Source organism: Poromitra crassiceps (genome assembly GCF_964638095.1).
Source record: "Poromitra crassiceps genome assembly, chromosome: 20".
In the NCBI taxonomy this organism is placed as follows: Eukaryota; Metazoa; Chordata; class Actinopteri; order Beryciformes; family Melamphaidae; genus Poromitra; species Poromitra crassiceps.
The window spans coordinates 27232223-27258073 of NC_139637.1; the positions used below are offsets into that span (position 1 = coordinate 27232223).

At 44.9% G+C, this 25851-nt stretch overlaps 1 protein-coding gene across 1 annotated transcript; it reads right to left on the bottom strand.

The window, feature by feature from the left end:
* Positions 1-2465: 2465 nt before the first annotated feature.
* LOC310795175 (ADP-ribosylation factor-like protein 8A) lies at positions 2466-24917 on the bottom strand. The gene is made up of 7 exons (XM_083657225.1): positions 24595-24917; positions 21859-21939; positions 19522-19595; positions 13030-13123; positions 8124-8191; positions 6287-6357; positions 2466-2718 (listed from the first exon to the last, which is right to left on the bottom strand). The coding sequence occupies exons 1-7, from the start codon at positions 24715-24717 to the stop codon at positions 2666-2668; spliced, it is 564 nt and encodes a 187-aa protein (XP_083513351.1). The 5' UTR covers positions 24718-24917; the 3' UTR covers positions 2466-2665.
* Between the last annotated feature and the right edge of the window lie 934 nt (positions 24918-25851).

Sequence of the window (25851 nt, forward strand, 5' to 3'; positions counted from 1 at the left end):
AGCAAATCGACCGATGTCGGCAGTCCAAGGTAAACAAAACAAAAGTGCAGTTATATTCCTATTAAGAAAGCAAACTACTTGTAAAAAGCGCGTAATGTCAGCTGCAGTTTTTTTACGGTTGATTTAAAATTCATAAATAAAACAGATTTTGGATGTGGCCGTTTAAACCAGTCAAACACGTTAGCGCTCGCTTCCCAACGTCACCCTGTTCTTCTGCTTTTTCCGATATGACGTGAACGTGGAAATTTGATCACATGACACACCTGGTCCAATCAGCTGACTTCTCAGAGCAGAAAACACTGGACTCTGGGTAATGCGGTCCAGAGTCCTCTTTTAAGTTCAAACAGCAATAATAATAAAAAATAATCGACAACAATAAAAAAAAAACATAAGAAAAACAAAAAAAAGCTTATTACAGAGATATGAACATAATGCTAAGATTTTTCTTGCTCCAGTTAAAGTACCACTTCCTTAAATCTGGACAGACCAGGTTATGTCACAATAAGAAGATTATTAACATTATTCTCATTATTATTATTATCTTACAAAAACAAAATCGACAGTGCAATAAAAAGATCTTAACCCCTCGCTCAGCGGGCGGGAGAGAGAAAGGACGAGCGAGGGGGCTTGGCGACAGAGAGAGGAGGAGAGAGGGAACAGCCAAAAGAAAAGGAGAGGAGGAGAGAGGGAACACCCAAAAGAAAAGGAGAGAAGGAATACAGAGGACAAGCAGTTTAGAGTTACTACAGGTGTGGGGGGGGGGGGGGGGGGGGGGCGGTCTCAGGATGATATAAATGTGAAATAATGGAGGTATGCATGGATTGATGGATGGGTAGGTACAGAGGGAGGGAGGAGAGGAAGGAAGGAGGATAGAGGAAAGGATGTAAGAGAGGAAAGGATGTAAGAGAGGAAAGGATGTAAGAGAGGAAAGGATGTAAGGGAGGAAAGGATGTAAGAGAGGAAAGGATGTAAGGGACGAATGAGGAAGGGCGTGCTGAGGTAGTCGGCATTGTATGTTTCTGCAATCCACGGATAAGTAGAATAGTGTGATCCTCCCACGTGCTACGTCCTGCCGGTGAAACACCTCGCTGTCAGGTGAAAGGAAGGGGCTGGCGACTGCACATGTATCAGAGGAAGCATGGTGCTAGTCTCCAACTCTCCCCAGATGGGCAGAGGGGGCGGAGCAAAGACTGGGACAGCAGGGGGAATTGGCCACGTACAATTGGGGAGAAAATAGGAGAAAGAATAATTCACACGGGAGAGTCGTGTTTGACATTTACGACAGACTTATTTTCAGAAGTGGCATTTCGTGTTTTGGTTATTTAATTCGAACCCAAACCACACCCCTAACCTTAACCAAGTTGTTTTACTTGCCTCAAGCTACGTTTCTCAAGCTGTTTTTGCGTTGAACGTTGGAAAGGCGGCGATGTTTTCAAATTACGTTTCAAATTTCTACTATCCTATATAATCTATATCCTATACTATCCGTGGTTTATAGACGCGTAAAAATGCACGACGTTTTATTGTGGCGAGTGGGCTGGCTGAGGAAAACAGAAAGGAAGGAAGTTGGAGAGAGAGAGAGAGAGAGAGATGGATGGATGGATGGAGAGTTGTCAGATGAAGGCAGAGTGGTGCTCGCTCGCTCGCTGGGAGGCCATAAACAGCCGGGAGAGAGAGGAGGAAGATGATGGGAAAAATCACAGGGTGGTGGTGGGAGGGGGCGGATCCACACAGCGGGGGCGGATCCCGGAATCCAAAGTTTTTCACGTCTTCGCCATTTTTACAATGTGGAGACGGAGGAACACGGGACAGCAACCATTTAGCCTTTAGCCCCGCCTCCCTGTGTGGATCTGTGAGCTGAGGCTGTGAACGGTGACGACGGGTACGGAAGCCCACTGAGGACATAATATCCGTACATTTTATTTAAGCCATTTTCCTGCGATCGACATTAAGTTCTTTATGTCAGTGGTTCTCAACATGGGGCTCCTTGAGGGGGTTCCAGCACAATCACAGAAGGTAGAAGAATGATCTGATCCTAGTTTCACTGTTATCTCTCGTACATTTCTGGACAAAACAAATCACCTCAATAACACAAAGACAATTAGCTCGTTATCACAGGAAAATGGCGTAAACAAAATGTGTGGATGTACTGTATGTCATCAACGGGCTTCCATAGATAGGGCTGCACTGATACCGCTGTTCCACTGCCGATACTGAGCACCGATCTGATGCAGTCAGATAGTCTCACACCAGTACTGCTCCTCACTACTATCAGTGTTGGTGCAACATTGCATATGAAATCAGTCTAAGACCCAGGACTGGTTCAGTACTGGTCCAATATCCCATACTTGTATTGGTCGGATTTCCCCATACCACTAAAGATAGTATGTATTGATCCGATGTCTTATACTGGTATTGGTATTAGTATTGGTATTGGTATCAGTGCATGCCTAGGGCTGGGGGTGTGTGATTGTATGATTAGGGGCCTAGGGGGTATTTTGTAAGGGTGGGGTAGATGGAGGGGTGGAGTGGGGTACATTGGGATGACCGGTATGTATGTGTGTGTGTGTGTGTGTGTGTGTGTGTGTGTATGTGTGTGTGTGTGTGTGTGTGTTTGTTAGGTTAGGTGGGCGTGGTCTGTTCTGACAAAGGGGCGTGGCTTCTCTCAGGAACTCCTCTTAGTCCTGGAGTGTTGGATCAACCACTGGAGAGTGATGTCTGCAGAGAGAGAGAGAGAGAGAGAGAGAGAGATGTAATAACAGCAGTGTGTATGGCGATAGAAAGTGTGCACGTGTGCTGTGCACGTGTATGAGACAGGGGGAGAAACAGGAGAAGAGATACCCCTTACAGACCACAGGGGGTCGGCATGGATTTAGATTTCAGTGTGAATGGTACCACCTGCGGGGTGGGACCAATACATCTCATTGGTTAGGAATGGGGGCGTGGCCAGCCAATGTAAACGTCTGTGAAAATGATGAATAAGATCACATTGTTATAATAGTGGGTGGGGTTATGTCTTGTTGTAGTAGTGGGCGGGGCTATCTCTTGTTGTAGTAGTGGGCAGGGCTATCTCTTGTTGTAGTAGTGGGCGGGGCTATCTCTTGTTGTAGTAGTGGGCGGGGCTATCTCTTGTTGTAGTAGTGGGCGGGGCTATCTCTTGTTGTAGTAGTGGGCGGGGCTATCTCTTGTTGTAGTAGTGGGCGGGGCTATTCTCTTGGGGCAATGATTAGAATGTGTATAGTGTACCGTCTATGGCTCAGGCACACTTCCAAAGCTCAGAGCCTCCAGCTGTGTCATTAATGAAGAAGCAATGGGGACTTGAGACTTGGCGACTTGGACTCGAGTTGACTTGAGTCCCTGTTTTGATGACTTGCGACTTGACTTGACAAAAAATAAATGACCTGAGACTTGACTTGGACTTGGAGTATATATACTGTATGTGTTTAATGTACGTATAAAGAACTGCCGCGATCGGATTTGTGAAACAAGCATTTAAAAAAAATCACGATTATCTTCTCCCGGGAGCTGCAGGTCTCTCCCTTGACAGCTCCTCCCGTCACCTCAACAGGCAGCCAGACTGCCAGAGCTCCGCCCCCGGCTGGTGTTGCCAAGTTGCGCATTTTCTTTCTCTCTGATTTCCCCCCCTCACGCAGCGCCTTCTCGCGCACCCCCCCCCAGAGGAGGCGTGCCTCACACTTTGAAAACCGCTGTCATAGATGCTAAATGCTAAATGGCCGGCATTTATATAGCGCTTATATCTTTATCCAAAGTGCTTTACAATCAGTAGGTACATTCACACGCTGCACCCAGCGACACTTCGACATGCAGACGGGAGGAGCCGGGGATCGAACCACCGACCTCTTCTATTCAAAGCAATTAGTGGACGACCCGCCTCTCTACCTCCTGAGCTACAGCCAGAACTCTGTTGCTAGGGTGACAGTTTGAACTCAAGTTTATTTCCTGTCAGCAACAAGGACCCGAACAACGAGGATAAGACATCACTCACATCACAGCGCCCAAGCATTTTTCAATCAAAGGTGAAACGTCACAGATATGATGGTTTATAGTGGGACTTACCCTGCCCAGTGCCCCGCCCCATTCACTTCAATAGAACTGTGATGTCTGATCCTTCTTTTAGGGTCCTTGGTCAGCAACAGGAAGTGAGGCTAGGGCCAATTTAGAATGTGTATGCTGTCAAGTGTAAACTGTCTATAGAGCTGCTCAGGTTTCTGTTCTGAGCCAGACAGAGAGGGTCTGGAGTCTTTCTGTTCTGAGCCAGACAGAGAGGGTCTGGAGTCTTTCTGTTCTGAGCCAGACAGAGAGGGTCTGGAGTCTTTCTGCTCAACATGTGGTTTCTGTTCTGATCCAGACAGAGAGGGTCTGGAGTCTTTCTGCTCAACATGTGGTTTCTGTTCTGAGCCAGACAGAGAGGGTCTGGAGTCTTTCTGCTCAACATGTGTTTCTGTTCTGAGCCAGACAGAGAGGGTCTGGAGTCTTTCTGCTCAACATGTGGTTTCTGTTCTGAGCCAGACAGAGTCTTTCTGCTCAACATGTGGTTTCTGTTCTGAGCCAGACAGAGAGGGTCTGGAGTCTTTCTGTTCTGAGCCAGACAGAGAGGGTCTGGAGTCTTTCTGTTCTGAGCCAGACGGAGAGGGTCTGGAGTCTTTCTGCTCAACATGTGTTTCTGTTCTGATCCAGACAGAGAAGGTCTGGAGTCTTTCTGCTCAACATGTGGTTTCTGTTCTGAGCCAGACAGAGAGGGTCTGGAGTCTTTCTGCTCAACATGTGTTTCTGTTCTGATCCAGACAGAGAAGGTCTGGAGTCTTTCTGCTCAACATGTGGTTTCTGTTCTGAGCCAGACAGAGTCTTTCTGCTCAACATGTGTTTCTGTTCTGAGCCAGACAGAGACAGAGATGTCTGGAGTCTTTCTGCTCAACATGTTTCCCATAGGACACATTTAGCTGACGCACAGCTTCCCCCCGCCTTTCCACACCGGCTGGCATGACGATGTGAAGTCATCAGCAAACCTGACCTGTGTGTCAATAGACGAGCGCAGGAAGGAGTGCAGAAGACCTGCTTCTGGTTCCTTCGTCTAAAGCGCAAATTATGCTCGAGCGAAATGGACAGTCAGCGCCGAGGGGGACGCCAGCTCAGCGTCCCATCGGCCCAGCTCGGCGTAGGTGGCGTGCAGCTCCTCGAAAATGTGACTCCGCGGCGTCAACTCCTCGTTGTGAGGAATGAGGAAATCTCATTTCCTCGTTTAACAGTGCTTGTTGTCCCTCATCTAGCAAAGCCTTCTGCAGGCTCACCGGAATGAGTTTTGAAATGGAGGGACAATAAAATGCCCCCCCACCGACATGATTCTTCATGTTCTTGGTAAACGACACGATAACGTTTTGGACGAGGAGTTACGTTCGAGTATGCACAGTCTCGCTGTCGCCGCTCGGCAGCGGCAAGGCTCCAAGTCGTGGCTGTGCAGAACCCTGCCGGGCGCTTAAGAGTCAAGAGGGATATTTGCATTGGGATTTTGGTTAAATGCTTGAAATAAGGTCTTATCTGTGGTTAACAAAAGTTGAAGAAACGACGAACTCTGTGTTCAGCAAGATTATGATTTTTATGATTTTCAAAGTGTAAATGCGATTGCGATTTTCAGAAAATGCTTCAGAAATGGTAAAAGTGGTGCTCGTTTGTGAAGATGACTTCGCTGAACACAAATACCATATTCAGGACCACTCGGACCGCCGTAACCGTCAACACAGAACCTCCGGCCCGGACACATTTGTGTTCACGCTGCACTCCCTGCCCGGGTTGGGGGGAACCAAACACAGGCTATAGGTTGCTATAGCAACCCGTGTTGTTAGCATTGTAGCTACGTACTAGCTAACAATGCTAACCGAATGCTGAATTTCACATATTGCTCTAATCAGAGCGAAACATAGATGACACACACAATTAACGTTAACATTACATAATTACATTACGTCTTTATAATAATTCTGTGATTACCATTAACGATACAAGTCGCCATTTTGAAGACCCATACAAAAAATCCCACTGACTTTCAGACGGGGGAACCAGGAAGTACACGGACTAGCTAAGTCGGCCTACAAAAATCCATCATCCCTGTGGTCCAGTATTCTAAATTATTAGACAGGTTTTACAAGGAGTCACCTTTCTGAATGAGACGTCTCCTCAGGCTGACCACAGCAAGTGGGATATAAAACAAAAAGAAATGCACCAGTGTTGTGTGTGTGTGTGTGTGTGTGTGTGTGTGTGTGTGTGGTACCGATGTTGTCTTTCTCCTTGCAGGAGATGGAGTAGCAGCAGATCTCTCTGTCCTGGATGGCCGACAGGTTCCTGATCACACACACACAGACACACACACACACACACACACACACACACACACACACACACACACACACACACACACACACACACACACACACAGACACACACACACACACACAGGTTATTTAGATAGTACAGAAAGTCCAGTCAAGTGTGGGCACAGCAGCATGTATTATAAAGGTTACATCAAGGCAAAAGTAGTCTCAATGTTCTTTGCTGTCTTACAAGGAAGTCAAATCAAATGAAAGAAATTACAAATACATTTGAGAAAATGTGTACAATTTGGGAGGTCAAGTGTACTGTGTATGAGGGTCTAAACGGGAGGAGGGTCGCGACCATTGAGTTGTATTACATATGGAGAGATGGTGGCTATCTCCGCCCAGCAGGCTCGAGTGAAGCAGAGTCTGCGCAGTAGCTCCGTTGATTTAGAACCTCTGTGGGCTCCACGCCCCTCTGAACTTTCTTATGTAGAGCTGCTGGTTCTAGAATGTACACAGTGCGTTGTGTATTTATATACAGTCTAGCTCTGTAAATATGACACTTTAAGTTGTAATATTTTTTGTCTCGGCAAAAGTAACCAGGAAGATTCCCGCTATGAGATCAGTTTATCAAAATGACGCCTGTACGAAAATCTGATTTTGGTTGTCGGAGATTGAGCCGGACAAGTCAGACCTCCGGGCTGCTGACTGTCACAGAAGGGGGAAATTATCCGATGAACTGATGTTTGCAGATCTGGGTTGATTAGCCTAATGTTTCCGTGGCATTTTGATTCACTTTATGATTTAATTCCTTTTGGAGCAAATGTTGGTTTAACAAATCTAACCTTGACGCTTTACGCTACGTTGTTTACTGGTATAGTGTGAGTAGGGCAGCCAAGTAACCTTCTATTTAACATAGCTCAGTGGTAACGTTAGCCCAGTGCATTAGCCAGGCTACCAACAGCTGAGAGAGGAGCTTGTGAAGAACGAACATCCCCACAGTCAAAGCACTTCCCTGAGATATCCATATAAAAACATTTATTGCTTTACTACCAAAAATAAAACCTCCATTGTTTGTATAAGCTAAGGCTAACCCGTTAGCGATTAGCTAATGGCTGGTGGTTGTGTACACTTGTGTAGGCCCCATGTTATACCCGGGAGTTAACATTATAAAACACATTTCCTGGCATATGCAGGCAGTTGGACAACCTGGTAAGTTCTGAAAATATGTCTCTATTATTGTGGTATTCCAGCTATCGTTATCGGTTGTTAGGTTATAGTAATATTAAGCCGACAAATAATGCAAAACAGCCGGTTAACACAAGCAGCTAATAATGCTAGCCTGCGTCCATTAAAACCATTGTGTATTAAAATAACCGATAACGTAGCTGGAGTAACTAATAAAGCACATATTTTCTGAACTTACTACTTCAGTCCCCAACCAACGTTACTTCCTCGCGCACCTTTCTCAAAACAATGTCCTTTTTATTGCGGTCCGTCGATTTGTCTGGTAGATAACGGATCAAGCAGTACTGTGTCTTGTCTAACGCCAGATCTATAATATGAAGAGCCTGTCCAGCCAATGACGGCTTGAGACTGGCTGCCACAGCTGTCAATCATCCCTTTTTATACTGTATGTCAAATAACTCATTAAAAACAAACTGATCCGAAAAATGACCACTTGCACAGGCATTAGCATGATAAGAACTATTTAAAATGATACAAACCACCTTTGGAAAAAAATTATCTGACGTTTACTGTGATTATTTTAATGCAAGGTGTGTGTGGACTTACATCCTCTCTATGAGTTCCTTCTCATCCAGAGCTCCTGGTAGGTCTCTCTTGTTTCCCAGAACCAAAACCTACACATACACACACACACACACACACACACACAAACACACACACACACACACACACACACACACACACACACACACACACACACACACACACACACACACACACACACACAGATTAACTGACAGACAGACAGACAGAAAGACAGACAGACGTATCTATGCAAAACAATCCTTGGTGATTTAGAAATGGCGTCATCACATAGTTTGTCCAGCAGAGTGCGCTCTGACTCCACTGTTTAAACTCTCAGCACTGTCTGCGCCTGCAGCACATTTAACAGTCAGGGTCAATAGAGAACCGCAGGAAGTATACTTCCGGGTTCGTCAGCAAAAAAGTGAATGTGGTTTAGAATGAGGATTTCACTTAAATGCATAAAATAAGGTCTGTGGTTAAAGGACGGCTTTCACGTGGGGAATATGAATATATATTAAATCTCACGCCCCTAAGGTTTTCGAATCCGTTGAAATTTTTGAAATTGGTTCTTCACAGCCTGAGATATCAACCATCTCTCACATATTTTTTGGCCCAGCCGACGCGTTTTACGTCATCTGGCCCAAGTACGCCTTGCGGAAGTCGAGGACCTATGAACTACAAGTGTTGTGGGCCTGTGCTGCCATGGTCCCGCCTCTAGAGGTCCTCCACGCCCCTTCAGAGGTCTTGAACAAAAACAAAAGGCAGCCATCTTTTTCCACCGCCTAGCCTACGGTAGCTAATGTTAGCTTTCCATAGCTCCTTGCAAAGAGACCAGGGCCCCGTTCCAATACCCATACTTCCATACTATTTAGTAGGCAAAAAAAGATTTAGTATGTCCCAATACATAGTATGTCAGATGCAGTATGCCAAGAGTACCAGGATGTTGTACTACATCAGCTCCTATTTCGGAGTATGCATCGATGCATGCTGCGTCAGGCAAACTTCCCCACAATCCTTTGCGCAGCAGGAAGTTATGTCTTCTTCTTCTTCTTCTAATGTTTTATGGCGGTTGGCAAACAACTTTTTGTGCATTACCGCCACCTACTGGAGTTACGTCGCACTGACTGAGCTGCGTGTTCATGAATGAGATAATTAACTTTAAGAAAGCCTTGAAATATGTTAAAACCAAACAAGCATGGTGTGTACCAAAACATGCATATCTTGATTCCTGTTTAGAACTCTGACTTAATGTTTTTGCTTTATTTATTTTATTTTGTTTATTTGATTGTCTGTTCCAATTTTGTAAATGTTTAGTATGAATTTTTTGTATAATGTACTGTTTGTTACTGCCAGACTTTGTTTATTGAATACACACAAAAAAAAAAAAAAAAACTCAAATGTGGCGCTGCGGACGTCGGCGGAAGTGAGCAAGAGGTCGGAGTTCAGGAAGCTCACGTGACGACAGATGTAGTGTGTCCCAATAGTATGCATTTTGCATGCATGCTGCACACTACAATCCATACTTTGTGAGGGCAGCGGCAGTACATACTACAAGAAAGAAGTACAAGTATGGGTATTGGAACGGGGCCCCCATCTCGGGAACGGAAGCATGTACAGACACGGGACTGGCGGCATTGGAAAGCTCGTCAAATTTTACATCTAGTAGAAGGTGCGTTGAAGTAACGAAATCAACGCTGAGCAATGTACCCGTTTTTACACATTTTTACATGAAATAGTTACAACATCAGATGCGCGTAACTCCCTGGAAAATGCCTTAAAATGCATGAATTTTTTTTTATGAAGACATCTCCCAACATATATACTTCGGTTTAAATTTGGAGGCAATTTCTTTTTTTTCTTTTCTTGTTCTACTAAATGTTTTTATGTCGAAGCCTTCTTCTTCTTCTTCTTCTTTGACTTTTATGGCGGTTGGCAAGCATATATGTGCATTACCGCCACCTACTGGAGTTTGATATCAGCCAAATGCCTGAGGGGTGGGCGTGGACTCGAAGGCCAGCGAGCCCAGTGCATTGTGGGAAGTGTAGGATTTTGGGTCCCCGCACCCGCCCCTCCCCTCCATCCCCCCCACACAGAGTGGATTTTAGTTGATAGCTATGGCTGTGAACAACCAATTTCAAAAATTTCAACGGATTTGAAAACCTTAGGGGCGTGAGATTTTATATATATTCATATTCCCCACGGGAAAGCCGTCCTTTAACAAAAGTTTATGGGAACACAAATTTGGGTTCACAAACCTGAATAACTTTTATGACTTTTGGAACATAAATGCGTAAACCTGATTTTTATAAAACGCTTCAAAAGGCATACAAGTTATTCACGTTTGTGAAGATTATCATGCTGAACCCAAATTCGCGTTCCCATAAACTTTTGTTAAGCATAGACCTTATTTTATGCATTTAAATGAAACCTCCATTCTAAAACCCATAGACTTTTCCTCTGAAGAACCAAATGGCAGCGATTTGTGGATAAAGCCTAAAAAAATACATCATATTCTATAGAGTACCGCAGGAATGAGTCTGGAAAATGCCGCTGTGTAAAAGTGAATGGGATTTTTCTATGGGGATTTCAGTTAAATGCATTTCAGTTAAATGCATTAAATAAGGTCTGTGGTTAACAAAAGTTTATGAAACAGCGAACTTTGTGCAAATATTCGTCACAAATGAGGACCACTTTGATGACTTTTCTGAAAACCGTGTTTAAAAAAACGCATTTACGCTTATAAGTCATAGCATGTAGCTACTTTCATACCATGTCAGCTGAGTGGAAGCTAATCCAAGTTCATGTGTGAGCATGTATTCACACCAAACTGTTGCACTCAGTTTGGTGCGCGCTCAAACCCAATGTCTGGGTTTCCACCGTTGAACGTTTCCCCTGAACATGTATACCAAATATGGTGTAACAACGCCCCCCGCTGTTCACCTCTTGACTGGGCAGCTGTTTGAGACCCTTAAAGTTACACATTAACAGCGATGACATGTTTTGATGAGCAAGAGGGGAAAAAAAGCATTTCAAATGTCCAAATGCAGGGTGGCAGGGAGAGAGGCAGGTCCTGCCCCTGCCTGCAGGGGGAGAGGCGTCACTGTCTCGATGTCTCATCATAGACGCTGGGTTAGCTAGCTCAGCCTGGCTGGGGGCGGGGTCAGGGTGGGGTAAATCCCCCGTTCTATCCATTCAGCAAAGTTAGAATTTAGCTGATAGCCGAGCCCAGGCAGACACGATCGGGGATTTAACCACCACAGTAAACGCACATCTGAACAGATGTCTTGTGTTCTGCTCTAGAATCCCCAAACCTGTAGTTTAGAGATGCAGCACCGTCCTTTGGTGAGTCAGCCCATTGAGATATATGGGTGGTTTTTCCCCACTCGCGCGCCAGACGTATAACATGTTGTGGGCGTTCCCACACATGCCGACTGTCTCTATTGCGTATTCGCGCTTGTTTATCTCACCACACTATAATTGGAGGGGGAATGGCGGCGCGGTGCACAATTACTCAACAGCGCAGCTTCGTATGTGAGCGCGCGTAGCCGGGCGAGGCCGGGCAGCTTCGTATGTGAGCGCGCGTAGCGGGTGAGGCCGGGCAGCTTCGTATGTGAGCGCGCGTAGCCTCGTGGGGGAAACCAATGAGGTACGATAGAAATGAGCGATGAGGAGGACGGGAAGGAGGGCGAGGATGAGGTAGGCTAGGCTACTTTATAATAAGTGACATGAAGTTGACTGTTCAGCGCACTGATGTCCGACTCGTTTAGGAGAATAAAGTTTATTAAAGTCGAGCTGAACCCAAGAATGACTTTTCTTTTCTTTTAGTTCAAATACCTGGGTATGCAGTGCACGTATTTAATAATGTATGCAAAACAAATCACAACAATCTAATTTCTTTAGTTTTCACACTTTTTCACATCAAAAGTTCGTTCTTCAAGATTTCATTGATAACAGTAATTTACAGTTTGCTGACGTCACCCACTACTATCAAATTTCTACCCCATTTCAACCAATCATATCACGACATGCAGCTGTCAATCAAATCTTCATTTCTGGATAATTTTCTCTTCCAAATGAAGTCGAAAATGGCGCCTAGTGCCTGACTGTCATCTGGCAGAATTCCTATCCCATAAACTAACTACCGTACTAACTTGGCCAATTGTTAGAAACATGAACAAAAAACAAACTATAATCTCTAAGAATGCAAAGAAATGTAACTGGCTCGTTAAAACGCGCATTCCAGGGATATCGTATCGTTATAGCAGCGATAATGGCGCGCGCATCCGAGAGCTTGGTTGTCAGGGGTCGCACTTCGGAGATTCCAGGCCGACGTGCTGCACTCTCTGCTCGGCAACACGGAGGCAGCTGGCTGCCTGCGGGTCGCTGAGCTCCACTAACCTCCCGTCAAAAGGCTCTTCCCGAGGCGAGCGCCACAACGCACTGAATCCCACTCGATTTGGAGGCGGAACACGCCAGGATTGGCCAAAGCCCAATCCAGTCCCCAGAATTGTCAAATAAAATCATGGACATGATACTATGACCCGCCTCTCAACCTGTCATCTTAGACAAACTATGTTTTCAGTCTGAAACGGACTCATTATGCACGTGACGAACAGGTTCAGTTCCACTTTAAACTGTCAAATTGGCCATTGGCGCCGACCCGCTCTGACTGACCGGCTGCGACCATTTATGGATTTCCTTTATGCTCTCTCTGTGTCGAATCTGTCCATGGCAAATGCCGCTGTGTGTGTTGAATCTGCCGATCTTAAATGCCGGCGCCGCTGTGGAACAACATCAACAATGCCAGCTCATTGCTACACGCTGAAGACGATTGGATGTGAACTGTGCAATAAAGCAGGCCTGCTTGGTACTTTCGGCGGATGGTTGTAAAGGTAAACAGAGCCAGAGCGGTGGGTCCAGTACTCACAGGAATGCCCTGCAGCTGGGGTTTGTCCAGCAAGTTGTGCAGTTCGTTCTTAGAGGCTTCGATCTTCTCTGGGTCTGCTGCGTCCACCATGTAGCTGCAACACAAACAATACAGTGAGTATTCATTGACTTCAATAACTCACCCTTATTCATAAGTGTCAATCTAACAGATATTTGATCATAGACTCATCTTTCAGCAGGAATCAATAAGTCTCCAGTAAAAGAGCCATTCATTTCTATTAGGGATGTCAACGGTTAACCGTTAATCGATTAACCGTCGCTAACGTCGTTGTTCGGTTATTGCTGTCATTCTATCAGTTAATATTAAAAAAAAAAAAAAAAAAAAAAAAAAAAAAAAAAAAATTTTGTCTATTTACTCAATGAGCTCATGCCCAAACAAGGCGTGTCTATTTAGATGCTGAAATGTTAATGCTTTTTGTGTTAGAAATTCTAACACAAAAAGAATTTGTGTTGAAATGTTGATGCTTTTTGTTAATGCTTGTTAATGCTTTTTGTGTTAGAAATTCTAACACAAAAAGCATTAACATTTCAGCATCTAAATAGACACGCCTTGTTTGGGCATGAGCTCATTGAGTAAATAGACAATTTTTTTTTTTTTTTTTTTTTTTTTTTTTTTTTTTTTTTAACACATTGGGTGCCAGCCATGTTTTCATTCCTGTAGGTAAGTTGTGCCAGGGGTGTTTTTGACGATTCTGGCTCATTTTAGAACAGCCGAGGATTCTTTTCTGTTAAGAATTCATGAACACCAATCATCTAAAAATAACTAATAGAATGTGTGCTTTCTCTGTCTAAAAGAGTTAGTTTGCAGAGTTAGTAGTTATGTAGATATTAGCCGTTGAGTACAGCATGGTTTCAGCGTCTGGAAATTTATTCAGAGATAAATGGCTTTTTGTGAAACAGTCACTTTAACCATTCATTTTTGGCATCAGTAAGACCGTCAGACATTCTAAACAATAGTTTTGAACAGTAATTTCCTCCATAACAACAGGAAACACCCCTCTCATTCAAACTCCTCCCTCCGTGTGTCTTCTCCTCTTCCTCCTGGCTCTAACAGCGGGCGTGTCAGAAGCGCGTTGTGCTGCCTGCCTGTCTGTCTGCGTGCCTGCCTGCCTGCTTGCCTGCGTGCGGGGACGAGTCTGAAATGGATTACTGTAAAATCGCCAAGCCATTTCCTTGAATGGCTTGCTCCCGCGGTGTGTGTGTGTGTGTGTGTGTGTGTGTGTGTGTGTGTGTTCGCGCGTTGCTCCGCGGCTCTGGGGGGGAGGGGATCTCTGTCCGTTCTGTGTGTGTGTCCCGTGGGTGTGGCTTCTCTCTGTATCTGTCGCCACTTAGTGGTCGGTAAAATAGATTACACACATGCTCTTGCTCCTATAGTTATCTCGAAGATGTAAAAGGGGTTGATTGATGTCCCACCGTCAAAAAAACATGTAAGACGAGTTATTTCGGCTCTGGCACTTAAGCGTTGGATTATGTAAGACGAATTATTTCGGCTATGGCACTTAAGGTGTTAATATTAAAAAATTATGAATTAACCGATAGGTTAATCGATTATTAGCGTCGGTTAATCGAAAGTGAAATTAACCGAAAATTGACATCCCTAATTTCTATAGAGGCTTTGATTCTCTCTGGTTCTGCCTTATCTGCCATGTCATTACCATCAAACGTACAGGGTCACTTTAGAAGCATACAAGATACGTTCAGAAGCATGCGCAATTCATTTCATTCCTATAGAGAGCCAAAGTGAACGTCACTTCCTGCTTCAGCGTGTGTACCAAGGGATTTCATCTGCCGTTTTATTTTCCATAGACTTTTCGTAAAATGCTTATACAAATAGTTTTACTTGGTTAAACCAAGCGATTCAGCTAGATTTAGAATCCGGAGAGACCATAGAACATTTCATTCTGACAAAAAGAAAAGAAAAGAAAACATTGACCAAATATTTCCTTTAAATCCACAATCTTTTTTACGTTTTGGTCTCAGTGCAATGTTCTGTGGTCTCTCCTGTTTCTAAATATAGCTGAATCGTTTGGTTTGAACAAGTACAACTCTTTTTAGGCTGGCTCTCTCGTGAGGGAGAAATCCACAAACGCTACGGATCAGCCTCCTGAAAATCTGCGTAAACATCGGCGCGGCCTGGGGTCCTTCAGGCTAGAGCGAGGTGCTCGGCGCAGGCGCATGACGTGCAGCGCACAGGCCTCCTTGAGGCATCCTCCCTGCCCATGGTACACGGCATGGTAGGATTGCCTTCTTCCACGGGAGGTTCTGGTGAGACGAAGGAGGTGCCCGGCCTGGAATCACCCCACAGGGCCTTGGACCTCCATGCACCGAAGGTCTCTCAATACTGCGGTGTAGCACTAAACTCTATTGCAGTGGATTGGGCGTGATCAACCCTTCCACGGGAAACGTTGCAGACAGAGTAGGAAGGCTGATCCGTGAGCGGCTGCTTCTGGGACACGGGTCGGGGTCTTAATCGGCCTTGGCTGTGTCTACTGGGCCCCAGTAACCCCAGTTAACATCACTGATGACGCGTCCCAGCGCATGCTGCAGTATGTATATTTGAAAATGTATAAGCATTTCCCGAAATGTCTACGGGAGAATAAATGGCGGATGAAAATCTCTGGCACGCATCCTGAAGCAGGAAGTGACATTCACTTTGGCTCGCTATAGAGGTTTACATTTTCTCTGGTTCTGCTGTATCTAGCCTCTAACTACTGTACAATAACACCCATACTGTACATGCTGTTAAGAATACGCACAGTTCATTTACTAAGACACCCATTACTTCTAATAGAGACTTAAAACTACTCTGGTTCTGCTTTGTCTACCAGGTTAACTACAGCAAACCAAATATACGCTACAATTCCATATATAATATAATATATATCGAATATATTATAATATAATATATATTATACGCTACTGGCACTTTGCTAATAAAACAGACAGCACACCTTTAAAAACATGTACAAATAATTTAGCCGAACTGTGTCCCGAGTCAGACACATCCGCTCCGACGCATTTTCACGTCTTTTCCTGGGGCTTTTCCCTTCAGCGGACGCCACCTAGTGTCGGGGATTAATTTAGACATGCCTAACAATCTGCACGTCAAATTTCATATGAATATTAATTTAAATGGATTTAAATGTCCAAATAGTTAGGAAACAGACTTTGATGAGAGAAAGCCGTAGGACGTGCTTTGGGCGAGGCTCAACAATCGACTGTTAATGCCTTAACTGCATTGTTTGCGTTGGCATGGAGCCAGGGTGTGCGACTCAGGGCCAGACTAGCTCGATGCTAATTGCTAAATGACCGGCGATATCAGCCATTTTCGCACTCTGGGAAAGACAAATCTAAAGTCACGATTAAAACAATATAATATAGCGCTAGAAAGGCAAGAAGCTCTACCTGACTTTTAAACCACGGTCGTTTATAACAGTAAACGACGCTGTGCGACTTAGGATGATGGCAGCAAAAGTGTCCGACTCAGGACACAGTAACGTTAATAAGCACCGTTGCAAAAACACAATTTCTAATATGACCAGAAAATGGGCTTTATCTGTTGAACTGATGATGAGAACGGATAAAAAGTCAACACTTCTGCTCAGATGGCTGTGTGTGCGTGTGTGTGTGTGTGTGTGTGTGTGTGTGTGTGTGTGTGTGTGTGTGTGTGTGTGTGTGCGCGTGTGTGTGTGTGTGTGTGTGTGTGTGTGTGTGCGCGTGTGTGTGTGTGTGTGTGTGTGTGTCAAAAGTAACCAAGATGATGAAATACCAACAGCTAGAACAGACCATTTCACAGCTGGGCTACAGGTGTAAACTTCTAGCGTTCATATTTGGTAGCCTAGGTCATGTCCATAAGCTGGTTGTGAGGGGCCTTCAGATGGCTGGTCTCCCAAAGAGAAGGGCCAAGCAGTTAGCGAGATATTGTTCAATATCTACTATTACCGGCAGCCGCTCAATATGAAGTGGATACTGACCTCTATCTTGCATTACAGTATAACTGTATTTATAAAACGGCTCTCTCAAATCAAGCAATCTGATTGGTTCACAGCCATTGTATAATTCCAGTAACCGAGTTCAATAACCCATGGCCATGGGTTATTGGTTGCCATGGCAACTCTCTTACTAAGAGAGTACGGTAATAAAAGGCTTACCTCAAATGACAACGTAGAAAAAAAAATGGCGGAGACAGCTGTCAGATCCTTGTGAATCGATCTTCGCTTATAACTTTACTAATACTTAGCAGAAAATGATGTTTTGTACAAGAATAGATGCGGGCTAATGTCTTCTTTGCAAAAGAAAGGCTGTTAACCCCGCATTTAACCCCGCATTTAACCCTGTAACGTTAGTTGGTGTCGGCTTTGCAGAAAGCATTCAGCTTCTCAAGCGCTGAGAATGCAGCGCTGCGGCTGGAGCTGCCTGTCGGGGATTCCAGAAAGCTCTCAGCTTCTCAGCAAGCGCCAGGATTGGCCAATGTCAACTTCAGTCTCCAGAACGATCCAATCAAATCACCCGCATGTTCTTGCGGTCCCGCCTTACAGTAGTGTTTCAACTGACTCTATCAGAATGACATGCCAGTCGGAGTCGGACTTATAGTATTATTATTATTATTATATTATCATACTTGGAAACCGTTTTATAAAAGCAATATAGCACTCGAGCTGCGTGTGTTGTGCGGCCTCGTGGGATAACTGCTGAGCAGGGGGATATATTCTTCACAACACACTGGCTCTCATGCTATATTGCTTAAATATCAACCTGCCATGTTATCATCCTGTGTGTTTATGTGTATGCATTATTGTGGTTGCCGTCTGGGCACTCTTGTAACTGACTGACTCACAGCATTTGACTGCACTATTACTGTTTATGTCCTTTGCATACTTGTATTTATGTGGACATAAATAAATATTTCAAATGTGGACGGGTGCCAGAAACTGATCGGATCATCAGTTAACAGTGAATTCAATAATAATGTTGGAAAGAAAGACAACGCAATAATCCAGTTTCACACCGTTTTAAAACGTTCTCCTTAGCACTCCTGTATTAGCCTGGTAAAGCAGTCGGTCACGTGAACTCACATTTCATTTTGCTCTTCGTTCCCATCTGGCCTGAAGCCTTCACAACAGTCTTTGCAGTGGGCGGAAGTTGGGCGGGTGTAACTTGCATTGACAGACAACTCCTTCAGCCAATCAGCGTTGGATCCAGTCAAACACAAATCCACTCGGGAGAACGGCAAAAACATCTTTTCCGGCAAGAAACTCAGCTGTTGCGGTGATACTCCTGTACTTGTTTCATTGTTGTTATTGAGTCTATTTCTGCAATAACTGCACTTAATGGCTGTTTCAACTAGTCGACTCCTCGAGGCGGACAGGCAAGGAGGCGGCCATTACTGTTTTGTCTGTTTTGTCATCATCAGCCTGATTGGATGATGTCAGCTATGAGGCGGGTCGCTGATTGGCTAGAACACTTTGCAATTTCTCTCCCTCCTCCCCCATGCAAATCATATCACCAAAACTGCTTTCTTTCACCTCCGGAACATTGCCCGCCTCCGCCCCTCCCTATCCCTCCCTGCTGCTGAAACGCTCATCCATGCCCTCATCACATCCAGACTCGACTACTGCAATAGCATCCTCTACGGTTCCCCCCACAAAATCATCAACAAACTCCAATACGTCCAGAACTCCGCTGCCCGCCTCCTCACCTCCACCCGCCGCCGAGACCACATCACCCCCGTCCTCCATAACCTCCACTGGCTCCCAGTCAAATACCAGATCAACTACAAAATTCTACTCATCACCTACAAAGCCCTCAACAACCTGCCCCCCCCCCTACCTCTCTGATCTCCTCCCCCGCCACGTCCCTACCCGCAGCCTCAGGTCCGGAGACACCAACTGCTTGAAGATCCCCAGGACCAAGCTCTGGACCTGGGGTGACAGGGCCTTCTCAGTTGCCGCACCCACCCTCTGGAACACTCTCCCCATCCACATCCGTCAATCTAAGTCCATAACATCCTTCAAACAGGCCCTCAAGACCCACCTCTTCAACCTCGCCTTCTCCTCCTAACCTCACCCCACCCTACCTACTGTCCCCACCTTTCATGAATGCATCTAATTAAAGTATCTAATTCTGTGTGTTCTGTTAAGCGACTTTGAGTACTTAGAAAAGCGCTATATAAGATAAATGTATTATTATTATTATTATTTAATTTCTGCAAATCCCCTCCCCCAGGGCTGGAGGCCAGACGGTCTGTAGAACCAAATGAAATGTGAGTTCACGTGACCAGCTGCTTTACCAGGCTACTCCTGTCTTCCACCAGCATCAAAAGTACGATGCACTTATATGCCTTCCAGTGTGGTTAGTGCTGAAGCCATGAATGGATTAGTGAAATGACAGATTGACACATCATCATGCTGGTGATGTCATCATGTTACTGGTGATGTCATCATGTTACTGGTGATGTCATCATGTTACTTACACGATAGCACTGACTCCTCGACAGTAACGCTCCCACATGCTCCGGAAACGAGGCTGGCCTCCAATGTCCCACAACTAGAGAGAGAGAGAGAGAGAGAGAGACAGAGAGAGAGAGAGAGAGAGAGAGAGAGACACACAGAGAGACAGAGAGACAGAGACAGAGAGAGAGAGAGAGAGAGAGAGAGAGAGACACACAGAGAGAGAGAGAGAGAGAGAGACACAGAGAGACAGAGAGAGAGAGAGAGAGAGACACAGAGAGACAGAGAGAGAGAGAGAGAGAGAGACAGAGAGAGAGGGGGGGGGGGGGAGAGGGAGCGAGAGGGGGGAGGGAGACGGAGAGACTATTCACTAGGGATGCACCGATCCACATTTTTTCACTTCCGATACGATTCCGATACCTGAATTTGGATATCTGCCGATACCGATATTATGCCGATACCAATATTTTTCTTGAATATACAGTATAGGCAAAGATCTGGCCAATTAAAGATTTTTTTTTAAATATACGTTGTAAAAAACAGACAAAATTAAGAAGATATACAAGGCAAAGAATGATTCTATCATACATGGGCAAATTACGGCCAGCGCCCCCCTGTGCGGCCCGCGCTGGAATTTAGAGAAAAACAAAACAAAAAACAAAATCCGATTCCGATCCGATCCGATTCGTGAATTACTGCCAATATCGGCACCCGATACCGATATTGGAGCGGATCGGCCCCATCCCTACTATTCACCTTATGTTCCAACACAGGGGTCAGCCAGTGACTTCCTATTGTGTTGACACTTCCTGTGACAGTACAGTACTAGTGAGCAGGGCTGCACGATATGAGGAAAAGCTGCGATGTGCGATAACACTGTTCAATATTGCGATGACGATATGACCTGCGATAAATAAAAAAATGCTATAAACAAAAATACAAAAGGGTACATATTAGCTACAGTAGCGTGTCATTCTGCTTTAATAGACAGCTAACATAGACCCCAAACATTGAATAGCCTATGTCTATGAAATAAAGAAGTAGTATTCAGCTTGACTCACTTCTGTCTCCACAGCCTCCCTGCAGGTCTGCAGACATTTTGGGGATGGCGGCGACCATGGAAAAATGATTCCTTGATGGAATCTGGTATCTCCGCTCCAATTTGTTTATCAGACCCTTAAACCCGTCTTTGCCCACTGTGCAAATAGGCATCATGTCCTTCATCAAACAACCAGTTATGGAGTCTGTTATTTCTTTGTGGCGTTTGGATGTTGTCTCGTAAGGAGTCACGCTCGCTAAACTCCAGGAAATTGACGGTTGCTGCAACCGCTTCTTGCTGCTACTCGACGTTGTTGGCTTTGCCGCTTGGCTTTCTTCTAATTGTTTGTGCAGTTCTTTGTGGTTATATTGCAGGTGGTGATGAAGATTTGTTGTGTTTCCCCTCGAAGTTGCCACAACTGCTCCGCATGTTTTACACAGTACCTGTGTTTGCAGCGTGTCATCTCGTTTAAATCCGAAATGATTCCAAATCAGAGAAGTGCTGTGCCTTTTCACCACAAGGTCTCCATCAGTCTCAATCACATTTTCATCAGCCATTGTGCTGGAAAACTACACTATCATCACACGTTGTGCCGCTGATGAGCTAATGTGAGCTAAGTTTGTAGCTAGAGAGACGAGTGAGAGCAGATAGATAGACCCAACTCCATGCTACCGCATGCTTGCTACGCCAAATGGTACTCTTCCGGGTCTTCTGGTCATCAGCTTGTGATTGGCTGTTTGTCAATGACGCGGCGAAAACACAGATACAGGGAGTCACTCGAAGTTAAGGTGTCTTGCTTTATAGTGTCTTTGGTGAGAGCAGCTTTTGGCTGCATGTGAAAAACATTGAAAGAGCATTTGCTCCCGTCACGTAACTCCGTTTTTTTTTATTGCGATAACACGTGACTTTTGCGATGTGTTCATCGCGCATTTTCATATCGCGATGACGATGAAAATACGATACATCGTGCAGCCCTACTAGTGAGCAGGTAAAACAGACGGTGTTTTGAACAGGAAGTCATAACACAACAGGGTCAAGTGGGCGGGGCTACATCAGGTGAACAGACTGGTGTGTCTCTGTACATTTGTGTTAGAAATGGTCATCAACTGAAATAAAAGACAGAGAGAGAGAGAAAGAGAGACAGAGAGAGAGAGAGAGAAAGAGAGAGAGAGAGAGAGAGAGACAGAGAGAGAGAGAGAGAGAGAGAGAGAGAGAGAGACAGAGAGAGAGAGAGAGAGAGAGACAGAGAGAGAGAGAGAGAGAGAGAGAGAGAGACAGAGAGAGAGAGAAAGAGAGAGAGAGACAGACTGGTGCTACCTACCTTGATGGTGACGTTTCCCTTGGTGATCTTCCTCATATTGAACCCTACTGTAGGAATCATGTCTTCACTGAACTGGCCAGACTGCAACACAAACACACACGCACACACATGCACACGCACACACACACACACACACACACACACACACACAGTTCAGTAATTTAGTTTCCTGCTCTGATGCAAGAGGAGAGGCGGTCAGGCGATGTCACCCTCCTCCCATGTTGGAGGTCCTCAGCTCTGTGTCAGCTGACTGTGTTTCTGAACACATGCTTCATTTTCTGTCGCTTTCTGGCTCAACTGGTCATTTCTTCACCGATCCATCTGACTTAGTTAAGTTTTAGTTGTATTGTAAAATGACGTAATGTATTTATCTGCGATACGGATAAAAACCGCAGACAAGAAAATAATGTGCATTTTGAGACAGGAAACCCTGGAAGAGCTTATTCAGGGTCTCTACCGCAGAGAACCAGATAACAATGACTCCTACAAAGCATACAATACAATACAATACAATACAATACAATACAATACAATACAATACAATACAATACAACAGAAACAAGAAGGAAACAAGAAAACAAATAGACAAAGACAATAAAATCAACAGTAAAAAAAGAAAGAAAACAGAACAAAAAAGGAAAACTGACTGATTTAGTGTTTAGATCATCTCAGCTTGTTAGCTAGCTAGCTGGAGCTTTCTTAGCAGGTATACGTATAGCTGCGTATCACGTAGACCGGGAGTTTTCAAAGTGTGGAACTGTGGGCCTCCCCCCAGACAAACTTTGTCGTTCAATTCCTGGATGCCTATTGGATGTTATTTGAGCCCATAGACAAACAACAATTGAGCCAAGATAGGCTGATATTGCTGTTTCACATACTGTACTTCATACTTCACCAAATACAAGAAAAATGTCTGTCTGAAGGCATTTATTTGTTTCAGACTCCGGGAAAGTGGGGAAAACGGTCAAATTCCCCAAAACTACTGATTCTGTCTCTGAAATATTAACAAAATCACAGACTTTTAAAGATGCAATATGTAACCTTTAGCATTATCATTATATTATTATAGCATTAAAATATCTAAAAACGAGTAGACCTGTGTTATATATTCTTTAGTTATGCACTTACATTATCCCAAATGTTTTCAAAAGTGCTCAAACCCAGAGAAATCCATAAATTATTTCATTATATTGTATCAATGACACGGACCGTTTTCATCGACTTTTGTCGATGATGTCATCACACAGAGTGCCAGCTGTTACTTGGATCTCCGGTGAATTCTGGACTATTTTCTTACTTTTTCAAGTCACATCACTGTAGTTTTTGAGATATTGGTCGATGGTCGTTTTTAAATATATCTTTTGACTAGATGAATGGTTTTAGTCATCGGAAGTCTGGATCTTATAAGTTAATGTTAGATACATTAGAAGAACCAAGTAAACAGCTCGCCTAGCTGACGTCCTGTATCCACCGAACACCATTGGAAAAATGGTGAGTTTTAACAAACTGTTAATTTAGTGTTTTTTGCCCGTTTTAATTACCAAGTCTGTTTGTTTAGGAGAGGAGGGGACTCTACTATAATCCGGCATGCGGTAGAAACCTTGTGAATGATGAACACAGATGAATCCAAAGCTTTGAAACGAACTGAGCACATAGAAACAAGCTGAGCTAACGTTAGCAACCAGCGCGGCTTGCAGCCCTCGAGCACCGTCCGCCAAATTCCATTTAGGGAAACAGTGATTTTAATGTGAAGTTGCTTTCTTCAGCGTTTTGATCTGTAATTAGAGAGTGTGTTTGTTTTGGGAGAGGAGGAGACGTCTGCGGGTATCGGCTCCCGATAAAAACCTTGTGAACAATGAACACTGAGGGAATCCTAATATCAAAACGGCTGGCATAATTCCACGCTACTGCACGACACCTCGTCTTCTGTTATTGTTTTGAGTGTGAGACCCCTAGCGGCAGAAAATTACATAATTGTACGTTTAACTAATATTTGTTTCACTTCCATTCACTGACACGCCCCTGAAAGTGTTTTGAGCCCCCGCCCCCTGAGGAGGCCCGCCTTCCACTTTGAAAACCTCTGATGTAGACTACACACCACTGCCTCTATATACCCTGCTGAAGTGTATCTGACCCTGACCTTTGACCTCTGTGAGGGAGGTGGGTGTTTCCCTGTGGGGATCAATACAGCACACTATCACATCCTGTATCAATAACGTCACAGTATCACATCCTGTATCAATAACATTACACTATCACATAATGAACAAATCTCAGAGGGAAGCAAACTAACGTTACACGAAGCCCAAATTAACATCAGGGAACCACACATAGCTGCTGCCCTCCTGTATTCCGTAGTCCTGTGCACTTTAGCTCCGTGGGTTGAGCGAGGCAGTAACACTGTCAGGGTTGGGGGTTCCAATCCCAGGTCTGGTGTTATACTGTGTGCTGCATATTAACAGCATCATGTCCTTGGCCTGTCAATGCTAGCTGCCTTGGAGATATCATGGTTGTGGAGCCTCTGTTTTAACGCCACACGCAGTTTCACAGTAACGTTGTCAGATTGAATTCAGGGTCTTGTCAACTCGCTAAAACCTCCCCAAAACGCCGATCATCCTCGGCATCGACCCGCTGTCCTCCTGCCTGCAGAACAACAATGGACCCAGATGCTAATGACAGCTGGCGTCAGCGCTAAACACATCTGTTAGCACGTTAGCTTAAACAACACCAACCTACCGCGATCACATTGACGAAGGTGGTTTTGCCAGAGTACTGCAGGCCCACCAGGGTCAGCTCCATCTCCTCCTTCCAGAACAGCGCCTTGAACCAGTCCAGCAGCTTGTTGATGAGCGCTATCATCTTCGTCGTCTGGGATGCTAATGCTAATGTCTACTACGGCTAGGCGGCTATATGCTAGCTAGCTAGCTGGCTAACGCACGGACTAGTCTCCCGGGATGCTAGCAGTCACTATGACAACACGAACAAACGGTGGAGTCCTGCTCTCTGTGTGTCAACAGAAGAGAAGATGAGTCGGCACAAGGTGTTCTGCCCTGGTTCTGCCTCTGATGTCCGCTGTGTGTGTGTTGTTGGCGTTTCTCTGTTGTTTACTAGCGACGCCTTTCCTGTCAGTGTCAAGCCAGCCACAATCAAACACAACTTCCGGTCGTCAATTTCAAAATAGAAGAAGTACGAATGGGCGAGGATCAATTGCAGCGGTCTACGAGGAATAAAAACCTGCTAACGTGGACACACGGGACACATTCAATGAGCATGTCGTCAGTCAGTAAAAACACGAGTGGTGTTGTTTTCTGTGCACGCACAGGCCTGTGTGCTGTCAGCCTGTCTGTCTGTCTGTCTGTCTGTCTGTCTGTCTTCCTGGCTGGCTGTTGGGTGGGGTCTGGGGTTGATGGAGGAAGCAGAGGAGAGCAGATAAGAGAGAGCGGAGCGGTCTGCCCAGCTGTGACAGCGCCCTCTCTCGGTACAGACAGCAATTACACTTTAAATGATTTTGCTTTACAGCAATGACATTCTCACCCTTTTTCATATCGGGAGGGACCCTTAATTTATTCCACTAGTTCTGCTACTCATTGTCGGAGCACGTCTGGCCATGAAGTCAGGCTTCGCTCACAGAGTTGGCATATGCAGCCTCGATCTCCTCTCCCCCCAGGGGGATTTCATTCATAGTCCACTTCCCTGGCTGATTCCAACTCTGCTCGTGTGCTCCATCGGTAGGCTAGCTAACGAATGGAGCTCTCCATGGTGCTGTTCCTTCATATTCCATATCAGAACCACAGACCCCCCATGTGTCTATCTGACCCAAATGTGATCATATTTTTATTAGGCAGACATGATTGAGTCCAGCATTCCACGACTTTCTGTATTTTATCTCGTGCATCTGCCAGAGAGCAAATCAAACATGCACTCACAGATTCATCAGGTGGCTGTTTACAGCAACGGTTGTCTGGTATTATTATGTGTTGAAGCCAGTTACAC

What these genes read in the sequence shown, in the direction of transcription:
- LOC310795175 (XM_083657225.1), bottom strand. Translation starts at nt 24,717, where the DNA reads ATGATAGCGCTCATCAACAAGCTGCTGGACTGGTTCAAGGCGCTGTTC. An exon ending in CCTTCGTCAATGTGATCGCG is followed by an intron (nt 21,940 to 24,594) that starts GTAGGTTGGTGT and finishes TTTGTGTTGCAG; the next exon opens with TCTGGCCAGTTCAGTGAAGA. An exon ending in CGAGGAGTCAGTGCTATCGT is followed by an intron (nt 13,124 to 19,521) that starts GTAAGTAACATG and finishes TTTGTGTTGCAG; the next exon opens with CTACATGGTGGACGCAGCAG.